The 16,099-nt window shown below is 55.0% G+C and overlaps 2 protein-coding genes across 4 annotated transcripts in view; one reads left to right on the forward strand and one right to left on the reverse strand.

The window, feature by feature from the left end:
• The first annotated feature begins 94 nt into the window (after positions 1-94).
• Positions 95-2,203, forward strand: MMP24OS (MMP24 opposite strand). The gene is made up of 2 exons (XM_088789186.1): positions 95-559; positions 639-2,203. Exon 2 carries the CDS (start codon positions 642-644, stop codon positions 807-809), a length of 168 nt encoding a protein of 55 aa, XP_088645312.1. The 5' UTR covers positions 95-559; positions 639-641; the 3' UTR covers positions 810-2,203.
• Positions 1,555-16,099, reverse strand: part of MMP24 (matrix metallopeptidase 24) — a 43,194-nt gene continuing 28,649 nt past the window's right edge. For all 3 annotated transcript variants that reach the window (XM_088789183.1, XM_088789184.1, XM_019733399.3), the window contains exons 5-9: positions 12,378-12,539; positions 10,037-10,251; positions 7,858-7,996; positions 6,132-6,398; positions 1,555-4,220 (exon numbers count right to left, since the gene is read on the reverse strand). In XM_088789183.1, the coding sequence (XP_088645309.1) occupies positions 3,883-4,220; positions 6,132-6,398; positions 7,858-7,996; positions 10,037-10,251; positions 12,378-12,539 (1,121 nt within the window). In that variant the 3' untranslated portion in view covers positions 1,555-3,882. The remainder of the gene's footprint in view (positions 4,221-6,131; positions 6,399-7,857; positions 7,997-10,036; positions 10,252-12,377; positions 12,540-16,099) is intronic.

A 16,099-nucleotide genomic window follows, 5' to 3' on the forward strand; every position in this document is an offset into this window, starting at 1 on the left:
GTCCAGGGGAAAGGGGGGTGGGATGCGCACACACACCTCAGTTCCACAATCACCCACGCCACACTGGAGTTCTCACATTTTCCACCCAACTTCAGCCTCATACTTCAAAGGATGAGAACCTGTTTCATTTCTCCCCTGGGATGGTGTGAGGAGCCTGGGGCAGAGCCCTGTGTAAGGGCTCTGGGGCACCGGGCTACAGGGCAATCTTACCCTCTGTCCCAAGACGGATGGAGGGTGCTGGCCTGGCTGCCAGGCGCCGGGGACAGCCTCCGACCAACCTTGGCAGGACCCTTACGTTAGGAGCGTGGGTGGGCGTTCCATTGGTCTCCGTTTGCGTGCGGGGCGGGTCCCCAGGACCTAGGTGCGGGATCGGCCATTTGCTGGTGGGTGCGGTCGAGTTTGCTGGGCCCCGCCCCTGGGGCCGGAAACTCCGTTCCGGGGGCCCGAGGGCGGTGTCGCCGCGCGGTGGCGTCACGGCGCCAGCCCTTCCAGGCGCCTGTGCGCACCGGGCTGAGCGTGGAGGTCGGCGCTGGAATACTAGCGGCTCCGGCAGCGCGAGGTGAGGGCGGGGCGGGGCGGGGCGGGGGCCGGGGTGGTGTGCGGCTGGCCCCCCGCCTGACGGGCCTCTGCTCCCGCAGGCCATGGGCGCTCAGCTGAGCGGCGGCGGCGGCGACGGCGCCGCGGAGCAGGCACAGCCCCAGCCTCAGCTCGCGGCGCCCGAGGGCCCTGAGCGGCCCCGGCCGGAGCCCGGTCCGTGGGGGCCGCTGGACGACGTGCGCTTCCTTATCGCCTGCACCTCTTGGTACTGACTCTCCGCCCGCCGAGTCACCGTTCATCTCTTGTGCTCTCCGCCTCTCCTGGTCTGGCCGTTGCCGTCTGTCATCACGGCCCGGCGTTTCTCTTAATCTACCCCGTCCCCGCCCCGCCCGGCGCCCGGTAGACTCTATGAGAGTCGAGGAGGTCGCGGGGGACTGGAAGTCCTTGCAGGGCTGCCTCCACAGCCTCACCATGGGCCACCGTCTCGCCTCTGTCCTCTCGCACCAACCGGAATTTGTTCGCTTCCCAGCCTGCATCCAAACCAGCTCATCCCCACCCGACAGCTCCAGCAGTCTGGGTCCCGGGGCAGCCTTCCCTGTCACTGACTTCCAGAGCCAGGCCAGGACTCTTGGTAAGACCCCAAGGCTGCTGACCTGACCTCACCTTATCTGTCCATTATTGCTGAAAACGCGGCTCTTTTGTTGTTGGTCCTGGCACCGTGTACGTTGACTTGAGAGAAGCCCTTGCCGCAGTGACCCTTCCCATCCTCCTAGGGGATGTTGCACCACCAGCCTGGATCCCAATGAGGCATCATCAGGCTGTATTCCTGGGACACAGTAACACTGGGCTTCTTGGACCAGCCTTTTGAAGAGAGGGGACATCTGATTGCTGGGCTGGCAGATGAGATGTATGGGGCAGCTCCTACACATCCCAAAGCACCCTGTTCCCCTTGCCCCAGAAGCTTCTTAGGCCACTCTCAGAACCTGATCTTTGTTCCCACATTCAAGTGAAATGACACACTTTGTATTTTTGTTTTATTTAGAAATGATTTAAAAAACATTATACAAAGGCTGATCAGTTTAAAATGTGACTGACACTGAAATGCTGTGATGTTCCCCAGGCCAAGGGGAAGCTGGGCTCTGAGGCCCCCAGTGCTTTGCCCCTCTGCTCTGTCCTGGGATGATGGACAAACAGATGACCGACCACAAGGCAAGAGAATCTGAGATTGGAAGCATCCAGGCTGAGCCCTCTCTGGGCCTGGCCTTACATCCCTCACATCTGCAGCCTGGGCTGCCTGCCTCCATCTCCTGCTCTTTTCTCAGCTGACCTCGGTAGTACCAGGAGCCAATGGGAAGCCTGGGGGGGCCTAGAGCTTTCAAGAAGTAAGAGCACCAACCTGAGGAGTGGAGAGGAACCAGGAAGGGGAGAAGGGAAGCCAGGAAAAGATGGATAAAAGAGACACTTCTGATCTCATCTTGGACCCTAGAAGGGTCCACAGGTGGGGACCTAAGGCCCAACCAGCTCACTGGATGGCCTGGGCATGTAACAACCTCTCTGTGCTTCATTTGAGGGCACGGTGAGAGTTACCCTCGGCCTCCCAGGGCCTACACAAGTTTCATGTGAGTGGACAGGTGTGAGCTAATAAAGTGCTTTGCAAAGTATAAAACACTGTACAAACCTATGAATCACTAATATCTCTGCAGTTGTTCCCCACCCATCCCAGGGAGCCCGCCCTTGGCCAAAATGAGACAAAACAAGGATAATGACAAGGAACACAGTGGACTCAGATGCCTCTGGGACAAGAGATTTTGCTTGAGACAGCTCCCAGGGCAGCAGGAGTCCCTGTCTGCTACAGGTTAAGCTGACCCAAAGCCCAGAGGTCACGGGATGGGGGCAAGGCCCACGCAGGCTCAGGGCCAGGTTGGCATCTGAGGCCCTGCCAGCACCCTGAAGACTGACACCACCTGTTAGATTTGGCCAGAGAGCCAACAGGCATCACTGAACCCATTGGTCTTGCCTAGGGCTCGTCAGTGACGAACGGCTGCCTCCACTGGGCTGGAGTAAGACAAGCTGAGCCCTAGGAATTCCTGCCAGTGACAGTGATCGGTGGGCCCCTAGGCTTGAGGCTGCTACCATTGTGGGTGCCCTTTTCCAAAGAGCAATACAGGAAGATGGCCCTGGGAGCTGGGTTAGCAAGGGCCAAGCTTGTGATCTGAACACTGCTTCCAGGTTGAGATTGAGTCAGCCTCAGGGCAGCTCTGGGTGTGGGCTCTGAGCACTTTAGAAGGCTGCCCTGAGTCCCTTATCCCAAGGCCATGAGAATGTTGGCCTGGACCCTTTTCTTCCTCACCTAACTAATCAGGCTGAGCCCCCAGACCACACGCTATAGGCTGGAGATGGGGATTGAGGAGAGAGATGGGAGTGGAGGACGGTCACAAACTCAGATCGGCCTCCATAAATGGGGTCAGCTCCTGCCCCAGCCCTTTAGCCTCATGAACAGGGCCTGGTTCCCGGGTGTCTAGGTGTTTGAGTACCCTTAGCAGCACCTTGGTCCTTACTGCCTGGGGGAGGGCTTGCCACGCTGGCCTCATCACCAAGACAGTCACCTGTATCTAATTCACCTAAAGCCTCAAGCAGCCTTTGCAGAATGGGACTTGAAACAATAGTGACAGAACATTTAAATATTCAAGATGTGACAGCTGGGTCCTCGTCAGACCTAGCCGGGCCACAGCCCTGCCTACAGCATGTGACCGTAAATCATGGGTTTCAGAGGAGACCCTGGTGTGTGGAGCCGGTTTCCTGAGGGATCTGCTGCATACCAGCAGGGGAAACCCAGGCTTGTTGCCCACCATGTCTGCAGCAGGGGTCCTGTAGCCTTGGAAAACAGTGGGGTGGGGGTGGGGGGACATCTGACCAGCAGGTGTTGGCAGAGAGGAACCAGGACTGGTGGCTTCTCTCAGAAGGGGCTGAGAGCACTAGTGCTGGCTTCCCACAGAAGGTGCTGGGTCCAGCCAGGAACAGAGCTGAGGTGCCTCATGGACACCACAGGATGCAGTAACCACAGGGCCTCCTGGTATGAGGCCTGGCCTATTCCCTTGAGTAGGGAGCAGTTCACCCAGGACAGAAGGCTGGTGGCTGGGTGCCAGACACCCACCCTGGGGCACAGCCGCCATCACTCCCTGCCCCACGCTCAGCCTAGGCCAGTGCACCCACCACTTCAACTACATGACCCCTAGCCTAGGGCCCTGCTGGCTCCGGTGGGCAGTGGCCAGAGCTGCCCCTCAGACCCTGGTGAGGAAGGGCCTGGCTGGCCAGACTGAGTGGACAGAGAGGGCTCTGGGCTGCTCACACCCACTCCTGGACTGGCCGCTTATAGTACGTGACAGGCTGAGGGCCTGCCTTGTTCTTGAACTGGAAGATGGTGTAAACCAGCACCAGGATGCAGAGGGACAGGATGCAGGGGATGACCACAGCCACTGCATTCACAGAGCCTGGCACGTCGTTGATGGTCACCATGATGTCCACGTCGTCCTGGGGCAGCCGCCGCTCCTTGCGCCGCTCCACCTCCTTCTGGTTGCAGCCCATCCAGTCACGCAGGATGTTGCGTGGGTAGCCAGGCTCCACGCTCAGTTTCTGGTTGTCAAACTTCCAGTAGTCCCGGCCCTTGTAGAAGTAGGTGTAATCTGCAGAAACACGGCCCAGCATCACCACTCCAGACACTTCTCTGCACCTGCTCTCGGCCAGGGTGGGAGGACGCAAGGTGCTGTGGCAATGTACAGGAGGGGCACCTCTCACCCTGGAGGAGCCCCAGGGGAGCTCTGCAGGAGGGGTAGGCATACGAGGTGCTGGGAACTGTGTTTTGGAAAGCTTGGAAGTGGGGGAGTGCAGTGCTTCGCACATCCTGCAAATAGTGTGGCTGAGTCATGGAATATGACCTGCATAGCTGCAGAGAGGGGCACCCGGGACCTGGAACAGCCCAGCCCATATTCTCAAAGGCTCTGAGGAGCCACTGAGGGGCCTTAAGTAGAATTGGTCATTTGTGCCTCCCAGATGGGACCCTTCTCAGCCTGGGGCCACAGCTGTCACAGTGTTCATAGGCACCCCCATGTGGGTCAGATTAAGCCCCCAATTTAGGGCTTGGACAGCACCGTCTCATAGCTCTAGGGCCTCAGCCTGTCTCTTGCGTGAGCCAAGGGAGACAGGAAGGAAGATTTCTTCTATTGACAGTCGATACCACATCTTCGCGATTAGGGATTTTTTTTGACTTGGCACACATCACCTTGCAACACAGGTTGCAGGGTCTCTGGGACCCTGCTAGGGAAGGGACTAGAAGGAAAGAAGACAGCAGGGCTGGGGAGCCACCCCAAGGCTCCCAGCAACAGCCTTAGTGGCCAGCCAGTCCACAGACGCAAAACAATGTGTTCAGACTCTTATTGGCTGACTCCCCACCCTGGCTGGGACTTTCATTGGCCAAAGTCCTTGATGTCATCTGTCTCTGAGGCTCTCCAGAAAGCGAGACCATGTGTGTAAAGCATTAGGTACACAGGAGAGCCACCAGATAGCAGCTCTGTCCCTGTGGCTGTTGGCTTCCTTACCAGTGACGTCTCCTCTGAGAGTCCTTCCCAATGACCTTTACTGTGGCACCCTCTGCCTAGTTGCTCCTCTCACAGCAATTCTTTCCCTTATAGCATTTGTTGCACCTTATTTTTCTGCCTCTAGCCTGCAAGTCTTGTTCCCTGCTCTATCCCCAGCCCTCCCACGCAACCTGGCTCTAAGTAATTATTGTGGAGTGAATGAATGACTCCTGTCATTCCACATAAACGAAAATACACAAACGATGATGATGATGGTGATGATGGCAGCTAAAATTTATATGGCATGGGCATAAGTGCTAGGCATTGGTTTAAGGGCTGTACGTAATTTACATTATTTAATTCTCACAAAACCCTACGAGATAGGTACCACTATTCCCATCTTGTAGATGAAGAAAATGAGAAAACTTATGTTATTTGCCCACACTCATAGTAAGTGGTGGAGGTGGGATGTGAAACCAGCCAGGCTGGCTCCAGGGTCTGCTTTTGACCAGATCAGTGGAGATGCGTCAAACAGACATTCATGGATACCCACTCTGCACCTGGCAAGACCTGGCCCCTCCTCTTGAGAAATTCCTAGTCCCGCCTTCAGGAGGAGCTAAGTAAATGTCTCATAAATAAAGAAGACTTTTCTCTCCATCTTCCTGCCCTTAACACCTTAGAACCACCATGTCCATCCTTGCTATTCAGATTTGATAACCTGAGGAAACCCTCGAGTACTCCTGCGGACCACTGTTTGAGGAATGCTGTCTGAAGGAATGAAGTCAGTCTATGAAAACATCTCTCAATTGCGAATCATCCCTGCAGATGAGAAATTGTGACTTGGTAGCTGGTAAGAGAGACTTTACTGTGTGAACATAGGTGGGTAAGAGGCAGTTGTCTTTGCCACGAGGCAGTATTTCTCAAACCTGAATACCCTGAGAGTTTGCCTGTGGGCCCCGAGGAGACCCACATAAAATCAGAACCCTCCCCGCCCCCCGACCTGGCTGGGCCCTTACGTACATCCTTCCTTGCTGATGAAGGCCCCTTGGGGAGCCTGCGGGATGCCCTTCCACACGGTGATGGGCTTGGGGTAGCCAGGGTCTGTGGCCCGTCGCTCCTCGCTGTAGCGCCAATACCGCTCGCCTTTGAAGAAGTAGGTCTTGCCCACAGGTTCCCATCGCAGAGCCGTGTCAATGCCTTCTCGGGGCAGACAGCTGCCCAGCTCCCCCAGGCTGTGAGGGTACCCAGGCTCTACTGTCACCTCCTTAAACACCCAGTACTTGTCACCTGTGGCCAAGAGGAGCCCAGGATCAGCCTTCCCCAGTCACTCAGTGCCAGAGGTTGTGGCTAGTGCCACTTGCCCATCTTCTACTGGGACTGAAGTCATTCATAGAGCCAGAGTGTCAGGGGGAAACAGCCATAGGCCTGCTTGATCCTCTCAGTGGGAGACTGGGGCCTCTTGGCCCAGGCAGAACTTGGGGGGGCAAGAAGCCAGAAGCCAGTCACCAATCCTGGGCAACTCACCCCATACTGCCTCGGTTCTGTGCCCCAGCCTCTTTGCCTTTCATGTGACTTGCTCCTTTCTCCTCTCTGGGTGACCTCAGCCACTCATACATACTAGTACTCACCCCACCTTACACCAGTGACACCCAACTCTGAGGCTGTAGTACACAGCCACTCTCCCAGGGGACCCGATGGCCCAGCAGCCTCTGGGCATTTCCGTAGGCTTCCTGGAGTTCCCCATCTCCACCACAGGGGGCTCCCTCCCTCATCACCTTTCTGCTTCCCAGGGTCCCCAGGGAGAAGTCCCAGCATCCCCTCTGGCCCGCTCTTGCCTTTCCCTCTTAATGCTCAGCCTCTCCTGAGGCCTTGCTAATCCTCTAGCTGTCTCTAGCCTCCTGGCTCCTCCCTGCTGTGGGCCTTATAGACATTGCTATCCTCCTCTCCAGCACCCATCTCAGAAATGGCTTCCTCGTCTCTGCCCCGATTGCTGCCTGCTCTCTGGCTCTCTGCTGCTCAGAAGCATTCAGCGAATTTCCAGCATTGCCCTAATGTATCAATACCACATTCTGGCCTGGCAACCAAGACTCCTCGGGCCTCTCCCCCAAACTTCCTTTCCAGGCTGCTTCTCACGGCTCTCCGATGTAGGGCTCCATGGCTGCCCAGGGCTGCCTTCTAAAGCTTTTTGAATACACGTGCATGTTCCCACATTACTCCTTTGCCCACGCTGTTCTTTCCCTTGGAATGCTTTCCTCGCTTCTCACTGTCAGTATCTTACCCTGCTGGGGCCTGGCCCACGTCACAATAATTGAAGTGAAACCACCTGGCACAGGGTGGGCACAGAGTGGGCACAGGGTGGCATGCTGTACATGTTAGGCCCCTCTCCCCATTCCCTGACTTCTCTAGCCTTCGGGTTCTGTGACCTCCTGCTTCCAGGCTCTTCCAGAACTGCCAGAGTGGCCCTCCATGGAACACCCTGTACTTCATGTGGATGACGCTTGTCACCAACGTCAGCACAGGCAGACCCTCAACAATCACTCCCTGACTTGATTCCTGCAGATTGTGCATTGCCTGCCTGCAGGGATCTGTCCTGTCCGATGTCAGTTTGTTAGTGTCTCTGTTAGGGCTAGAAGGATCCTTATAACTGGCATCTGTTGCCCACCCCGCCTCTGCCAGTTTACAGATGGAAAAAGGGGGTCCCGAGGGCAGGGAGCCATGCTAGGTCCCTCGGCACAGGCCACATTACCTTTGAAGAAGACAAATCTTCCATCAGCCCTTTCGTAGGCTGCATCTATGCGGGCAGGCAGCCCCTTCCAGAACTGCTCGATCTGCATGGGATAGCCCTCCTGCACCCGGTTATTGCGCAGGCGCCAGAACCAGCGATCCTGGGGGGGAGTTAAGGAGGAGAGAGAAAGAGGCATAGCCTCTGAACCCAGTGATCTCAGCCCAACAACCCAGCACCTTCCCCTGGGCCCAGCGTTGCAACCCTCCTCGAAGTCTGTCCCTTTACTGCTTTTTCCTTTCAAAGCCCCGTGAGGAAGACAGGATGCTCATTAACTCTTTCTGTAAGCCTCTTGATGGTTCTTGCTGCCCGAAGGGCCATGAAACAGACAGCAGACAGGCCTGGTGGGGGGAGGAGGTGTGGAGGAGGTGGAAGGGATGTTGGGGCCTGGAATGGCCACATGAGGGTAGTGGAGAGTCACTGATGTCTGCAGGGCCCCAGCTGGTGGGAAGCTCCGGTGGTCTCTGAGCCTGGGCAAAGTGCCCTCCTCATACATGGCTGGCTCCATCCAGCAGGGCGAGGCCCATGGGAAGCAAACCGTGGGAATTTCCCCAAGATCTGGGTGTGAATTCAGGTTCCCCCACTTACAGCTGCATGACCTTAGGCACAGTACTTAAAAAGTCTCACCTGCAAATGAGGGTAATAATGGGGGATCAGACGAGAGATATTAGGGGCGAAGTGTCTAGAACAATACAGGACCCAGAGTCGGTGTTGAAGAAATAGTAGGCTAAGAGTGTGATAAAAGCCCTCTCTTCAAACTGGTGCCTTGTCTCACTGCAGTCCTTGGTTGCTAGGCACTCTGGGCAAGGCCCAGAACCTCCCAGGACCTCAGTTTTCTTATATGGAAATGGGATGATAAAACCCAGCTTTGCCTAGGAACCATTCAGTTGGAGGATCCAAGAGTGCAGAAGAATAAATGTGATTTGTAAAAGATGGTACAAAAGCTAGAAAACACCTTTGTACAGGTGTTTTATAAAGAACTTTCACATCCACTTCTTAAAACCTTATTTTGATTTTCACAACTCTTGTTAAGCAGATCTGAGACATACAGAGTCTTAAGGAAAGCCAAGTGACTTAGAGCTACTCAGCGAGAGGCAGGATTGGGCTGACCCAAGGTGCCTGATTCTTGCTCAGTGCTCAAAGCTTGCTGGGGAGAGAACTCTGCCAAGGAAATGGGGCAGCCTTCCGCAACCACCCGTGTGGCAAAGACCTGCTGCCCAGATCCCCTCCAGTGGAGGGTTTATTGCCTCCGAGGCTGGGAGAGTGGTCAGCAGGTAGTTTTCACCTGTCAGCCTCTTGGGATGGCCTCGCTTTAGAGAGCTCCCCCAAGGTCATGCCCTTCCTTATCCGGTGACTGAATGAGGCAGGGGGTATAAAGTTCTAGCCATGTGGGGCCCAACGTGGGATAATTTGGACTGGGCCAACCTAGTTCCAGAGCCCCCTGTGGGGGTTGGCTGAGTCTGCAATGGGCCTACTTGCTGCTTATCTTCTCCTTCTGCCCAATCCTGCTTCCTTCCCACAGATGTTGATCCCAAAGGTATTCCCTCATCAAAATCCTACATTCCAAACACCGTCTCAGAGTCTGCTTCCCTTAGAACCCAACCTGCAACACACTAAGCAGGCTACCCCCCCAGTCAGCTCATGGCCAAGGTGACAGGACCAGGCCAGGTGAGAAGATGTAGCCTGGCCAGCTTTCTGTCGGGCACCTCAGTACCAGGCTCTCAGCCCTGGCAGGATCTGGAGATAGGTGCAGCCACCACTGCACCAGCCCCTGCTCCAAACTGCCCTCTTCCCAGCCACTCACTCATTTAATTTTCATATACCCTTAGTTAGAGGAATGACTCCCCTAGTTTTCAAGAGGTCCAGAGAAGGGAGGTGACTTGCTCAAAGTCAGATCAAAATCCTGTCTCCAGCACTTTTCTCTAGCGTGAAACCCTGGGAAGGTACAGAATCACCAGTCTTCCCCCTTCCGTCTTGATTTACCCAGCAGCATAAGGAAGAGATGCTGTGTCCTGGCCATCGGGCCAGCTCCTGTCCAGGCCCCAGAGCAGAGCCTGATCCCACAGCAACAGCCTTCTCCAGCTCCATGGTGGGGGACGGACTGGGAGGGGACCTTTGGATGGTGCCAGTTGACTGGCCCTACCTTAAACACAAACATCTCTCCCCTGAAGAGGGCCACTGTGTTGAAGTTGCCATCACAGATGTTGGGTTTGGCGCCAGGTGTGGATGGCCGGTCCCCGAGGGGTGGCCGAGGGGGCCTGGGCTGGCGCTCATGCTTCCTCTCAGACGGTGAATGGATCCTGCGGACGGGGAGCGTGGGGAGGGGCCTTGTGGGCTCCAGGGGCTCGGCTGGGGGTCCTAGAGAGAGGGGTTACATCTTAGAAAGGGCCATCCATTTCCTGCCTCCCACTGCCATTGCCTCATCATCCCCTGGGCAGCTCTGAGACAAGTCTGTCACCCTCCAGCCTCCTGTCCCCTTTCCTCATTTTGTACTTCCCCAATCTTTGAGAAAATAGATGACAATCACCATTAACTGGGAACTTTCATCTGTCCATCCTCAGATCTAGATTGTTCTGCTTGTTCTCTACTGTTGTGGGAGAACATGGCCCTTCTTAGGCTCCGTGCCCCATACTCTCTTTCTCTGCTCCCTTCCACACACATTGGCCCCACTTTCTCACTCCCCCTTCATTGTTTGTCCTGCTCCAATGTGGCCTCCACCCTGTCACCCACTGACACTGCTCTGACAAGATCACCATGTCGCCAAATCCAGTGGTTACTTGGCTCAGATTTTGATGTGCCTATGAATCAATCCAAGGCTCTTGATAAAACACAGATTATGACTCAGAGCAGAGGGTCTTGGTGGGGCCTGTGGTTCTGCATTTCTTCTAACTCTCAGGTGATGCTGATATTGCTGTCTGAGGCCCACGCCATGAGCAGCAAGATCATAGAAACAGTTTCCTCGAAACACTCTTCTCTTTTCCGGAACGCTGCATGCTCTTGGTTTCCCTCCTCCCTCATGGGCTAGTCCTCTTCAGCCTCCTGTGCTGGCAGCGGTTCCTCATCCACCCTCCTCTAAAGGTGGAGGTGGCCCCGGGTACTCATCTCTTCTCTCTCTCTCTCCTGGTCCCCAGGTCAGTGCTTCCCAACTTGGCCTACATCATAGGATCACGTGGGGAGCTTTTAAAACTCCTGAGGCTCAAAAGGCACCCCAGACCAATGAAAACCCAATCTCTGGGATGAGGGCCAGGTATCAGTATTATTGATTAAAATCCCAAGGTGATTCTAGTGGGCAGGCAAGTTGAGAATTTCCACCCTAAGTGATCTCATCCAAGTCCGTGGCTTTAAAGACTCTCCGTTAGAGCCGTCCAATGGGCTGTTCTGTGATGACAGACATGTTCTCTAGCTGCACTGCCCAGTACAGTAGCCTCTGGCCACATGTGGCTATTGAGTACCTGAAATGAGTGACTCGTTAATTTGACAGAGGGACTGACATTTTATTTAAATGTAATTAATATAAATTTAAAATTTAATAGCCACATATGGTAATGTTGGGCACCAGAGATCCCAAATCAACATCCCAACCCAGATCTCTGAGCTACAGACTGGCCAGTCCTATTGCCCCACAATTACAAAAGCCAGAAACCTTGGTGCCATCCTTCTCTTCACCCCATATCTGCCCTATCAGCAAATCCTGTCCATTGTATTTTCAAAATGCCTTCCAGTCCCTACCACCCCGTCCAGTCCTCTACAGCTTGCCCTCTGGAGATCCTGCCTATCCTCCAGGGCTCTGGGTGGGGCCACCTCCTGCGTGAGCTCTTTGGGGTCCCCAGCCTGGGAGCAGTGGGGGCGAGGGGGCTGTGTTACGTGGACAAGCACTTGCTTAAGTCTGGTCTTCCCATCTCAGCCCACTTGACAAAAACTAGAACGTCACATACCAGCGTGACCAGAGAACTGGGAGGCAGGCAGGGAAGCAGGCTTCTCATAGCTTATCAAGATACCAGCCTAGCTTCTCAGTGTTTCTTGCATAAGAAAAAAGCTCTGGTTATAATCCTCCTCACATTGTATGACCATTACTTGGGCAGATGTGTGAATCTCCTGGCTAGAGGTGGGACTCCTGGAGAGTGACCCACGGGAGGCTAGAGGAGGTTGTGTGGAGGGGGAGGTGGGTAGAGAAGAAGGAGTGGGTGGGCCTCTACTCACCTTTGTCCCTCCCAGTAGTGGCTCAGACCCTCCCCTAGGTTTCTTCCCACAGGGGAGGAAGGGGTGGGGGTGGGGTGGGGTGGGGTGGGAGGTAGCCTTGCCCCTGTGGTTAAGTAATGCCATCAGAAGTCTCCAAGGTGGAACAGCTGTCAGAGACACAGAAGCTATGCAGGTGGATGGCGATGCTGCCCCCCTCTCTGCCTCCACCCCCTTCCCCATGACCGGCAGGCAGTCACAGCCCAGGCCTGCGGAAGAAATGGTGGCCCCTCTCCCCTGCCACACACCGTAGATCTTCTGGATGCCCTGGAGATCATCCTGAGGCAGCTTGAAGTTGTGTGTCTCCATATACTGGTAGAAAGGTGCCATGATGGCGCTGGGGTCGTTGGAGTGCTCCAGTCCCAGTGCATGGCCCAGCTCGTGCACAGCCACCAGGAAGAGGTCGTTCCCTGGGGAGAGGGGATGGGGACCACTTAGGTATCAGTCAATCCATTATGTCAGCAAACACTGAGCATAGACTTTGTGTCAGGCCCTGTGTCAGACATGAGAACGTACAGAGAAATTAGACACATCCCTGCCTTCCAGAACGCTCCATACAGTGGGGTAGAGGGAGAGAGAAACAAAGTAAGTGAAACTAGTGTTCCAGGTGCTTTAGCAGATGTCTTTAGGGGTTCAGTGAGCACACCGAGAAGGGGGGAGTCATGTAAACTGGAAGGAAGGTGTTCAGGGAAAGCTTCATAAAGGTGAAGCTTAAGTTGAGTCTTGAAAGATAAGCTAGGAGAACGGATTCGGGGGTAGGAGAGAAGAGGGGTAGGGATGGCTTTCCTCGCAGAGGGAATGCTGTAAACAAGATCCAGAGACAAGCAGCTTCATTCTACTTGGCTCTGGAACAAAGCACAAGGGGAGGGCCAGAGAGAGATGAGGTCAGCCAGGCTGGCAAGCTGGGCTCTGTGATGCCAGGCAAAGGAATTTGGATTGGCTTCTTGGCTGGCGGGGGGTTTCAGCAGGAGTGGGGGTGATGACACGATGACATCATCTGGCTGTGGTTGGAAGAAGGGTTAGAAGGTAATGAGACCAGAGACAGGGGCGTCAGTGGGGTCAGTTCAGAAGCTGGTCCAGGGGTCCAGGTGAGGGATGCAAAGGGCCTGAGCCAAGGCAGACAGAGGTAGTGGCCCAAGCAGAGAGGAGTCCTGGGGGGGTGGGGTGGGCAGGGCTCTGGTCTTGCGGCAGCTCTCAGTCTGGCAAGACCTCAGTCCTGAAAGAACTGAGCTATGGTCAAGATCAAGCAGGGATTCAAATGCGAGTGAAAGCAACAAGGTCCAGGTGCTAAAAATGGGGCACGGGATCTCGAGTATAAAGCTGAGGCAGACACGTGACATTGTGGTCATGAGCACCGGTCCCTGAGCAGGACAGACCTCGTTCATTTCCAGCTGGTGAACTTGGCCCGAAGGTCTACCCCCTGAGCCTTAATTTCCTCATCTGGGAAATGGGGAAATCATCCTGCCGCATAGGGTGGTGTGAGGGTTGGATAAGATAATGTGTGTAGTGGGCATGGCACTGCGGGGTAGTGGTTGTTCCCATACATAAGACAGAAGCCTGGGGCCTGGAACATAAAGGAAGCACAGGGCCAGTGGGATTCTAGCAACCAGATGCTCTTAAAGCCAGCTATCCTGAGCTTCCGGATCAGGCTGGGGATAGGGCAAGGCCTGACTTTGGGGGGATTAAGGAACTCCAGCTTTGGGAAAGAAATGCAAGGGGCTGGGTGTTGGGCAGGCTGTTGTACCAACCGTCCCGATTCCTGTCTTGTCCAGTTATAGACCCTGTTTACTTTGATGTCTGGCATTTGAATGCCCTTGAGCCCTGCCTCTTGCTACCCAGCCCTAAGGTATGTTGCAGCCCATTCCTGTCACCTTGAAGTGCAGGAGAGTCTGCCAGGAGCCCAGAACATTGTCAGGAGTCCTACCTAGCTCCACCCTGGCCCCAGGTAGAGTTGCTCTGCCGCAACCCAGCCAAGGGCCCTGGGAGGGTCAGATGGGGTTGAGGATTGTCTCTGGCCTTTCTGGCTAAAGTCTTGGGAAAAGAGAAGAACCCCATGGGGCAGACCCAGACGCACGCTTGCCTGCCGCTCTGCTGACACCACCAGTGTTTTGAGTGAAGGGGGTTTGGGCAAGATCAGCACAAGCTTCGCCAAGAGCCTGGGGCTGCCTTCTGCTGGGGAAGGGCAAGCTGGCAGGAGGAAGCCGCCCCCAGTTCCTTCCTCAGGTCCTGGTCCCTCTGGCAGCAGGGAAGGGTGAGCTCATCTCTGAGCTCCATCCCAAACCAAGGCGGCTGCTAGAGCTAGCGGAAGGCAGCTCTGCTTCCTGGGGTCCAGTCCTGGCTCTGCGCCTGGCCTTTTCTTTGACCTGAGATAAGCTGTTTGGGCCACTGTCTCCTAAACAGGCTCTTCCTTGGGGGCATAGATAGGGATTTCAGCTGGGAATGAGGGAGCTGGGCTCCGAGCACCTGGTGAGACTCTAAACCTATGTCCTCAGCTTGTGTCTATTCCTGAGCCTCTGTGCCTGGGTCTTTGCAGAAAACAGGAGTAAGTCCTTGAAGGAAAGGGCCTGTGGATTTGTTCCTGGGACCAGAGTGGGGGAGCTGGTGTTTTACCGCACAGAAACCCAAGAGACCTGTGAAGTGGGGGCTGTTCTAAGGAGATGGAAGGAGAGGGGATGGGGCCTGAGAACTCCCGGAGCTTGTGAGTGGAAAAGGAGAGGGATGGAGAAGACCCCAGTTCTTAATGGGCAGGAGGCTGTTACGGTCTTCACTCCCAGAGGGTGAGAAGCAGGAAATAGAGTGGTCAGAAGGACAGTCTCTGGGAGCCAGACTGCCATGAATCCCAGCGCTGCCATGTCCTAGCAGTGTGACAGTGTAAATCTCTTCCTCTGTAAAATGAAGGGAATAATGGTGCCTTCGTAAGAATCGAGGTGAAGATTAATGAGGCAAGGTAGGTAAGGCGGCTCCTGGCACAGAACTATCACTATTAATTAGCAGGCTCACGTTGAGCTGTGGGTGAGGACCAGCATTTCCAACAGGGAGTATTCCAGTGGGCTGGGAGCTCAAGGCCTTGGGCCTTTCCGTAAGTACCCAACAGTCTATTTGGCTACTCCAGTGGACCTGGTCTCAGCCTCATTTCTCTTCTCTTAGGATCTCCATATTTGGTGAGTCCCACCTCATTGACTCCTCAAAAGGTTATAGCATTTCCCTTTGCTTCTATTCTTTTGCCAGTGCTGTTTCCTCCACCTGCCCAATGCCACATCTACCAGGAACGCTCCTTGATTTCTCCCACTGGCAGTGAGTGCTTCCTCCTCTGCACTCTCCCAGCACTTTATATGAACCATCTCTATGGCACTGACCATTTTCCACCCTACATGATAGCCTCTAGCACACACTTTTATTCCTCCTAGGACTGTGAGCTCCTTGAGGGCAAGCTTTGTGCTTGACGGGGCGAGGTGACAGTAGCCAGGACAGGACAGTGCCAAAAGTTCGGTACTTTTCAAGGTGTGGTCCTTGGACCATGTGTGGCAGAAGCGCCTTGGGCGATTGTTAAAAATTCAGAGTCCTGGGCTCACACCTGGCGCTGCCGCTCACCAACTGTGAATTTCTTAACCCCTCAGAACTGTACTTTCCTCATCTGTAAAATGGAGATTGTATGATCCCTGCTGGGCGTAGCTCCCAGGGAGGGGAAGAGTCACCAAATTGCCGAAGGGCTCTACCCTGTGAGGGGCTGGTCTGGGTGACTCTTCCTGTGTGTTCACCTACCCCGGGGCTGGGCTCCCTCGCAGCAGAGCTTAGTGAATTCTGCTGACGTCACTGCTTGACTCCTTAGGAAGAGTTGAGGACTGAAAGTGCCTGGAAGCCGTCCCCGAGACCAGCTGCAAGGTGCGGCGGGCCAGATTGCCTTTCACACAGACTCCAACGAGCTGGAGAATCAGAATCAAGTTTACAATCCAGTGATTCTCCAGAGAGT

This window comes from Rhinolophus sinicus, chromosome 13 (genome assembly GCF_057876585.1).
Source record: "Rhinolophus sinicus isolate RSI-liver-muscle chromosome 13, RSI-T2T, whole genome shotgun sequence".
Taxonomy (NCBI): Eukaryota; Metazoa; Chordata; class Mammalia; order Chiroptera; family Rhinolophidae; genus Rhinolophus; species Rhinolophus sinicus.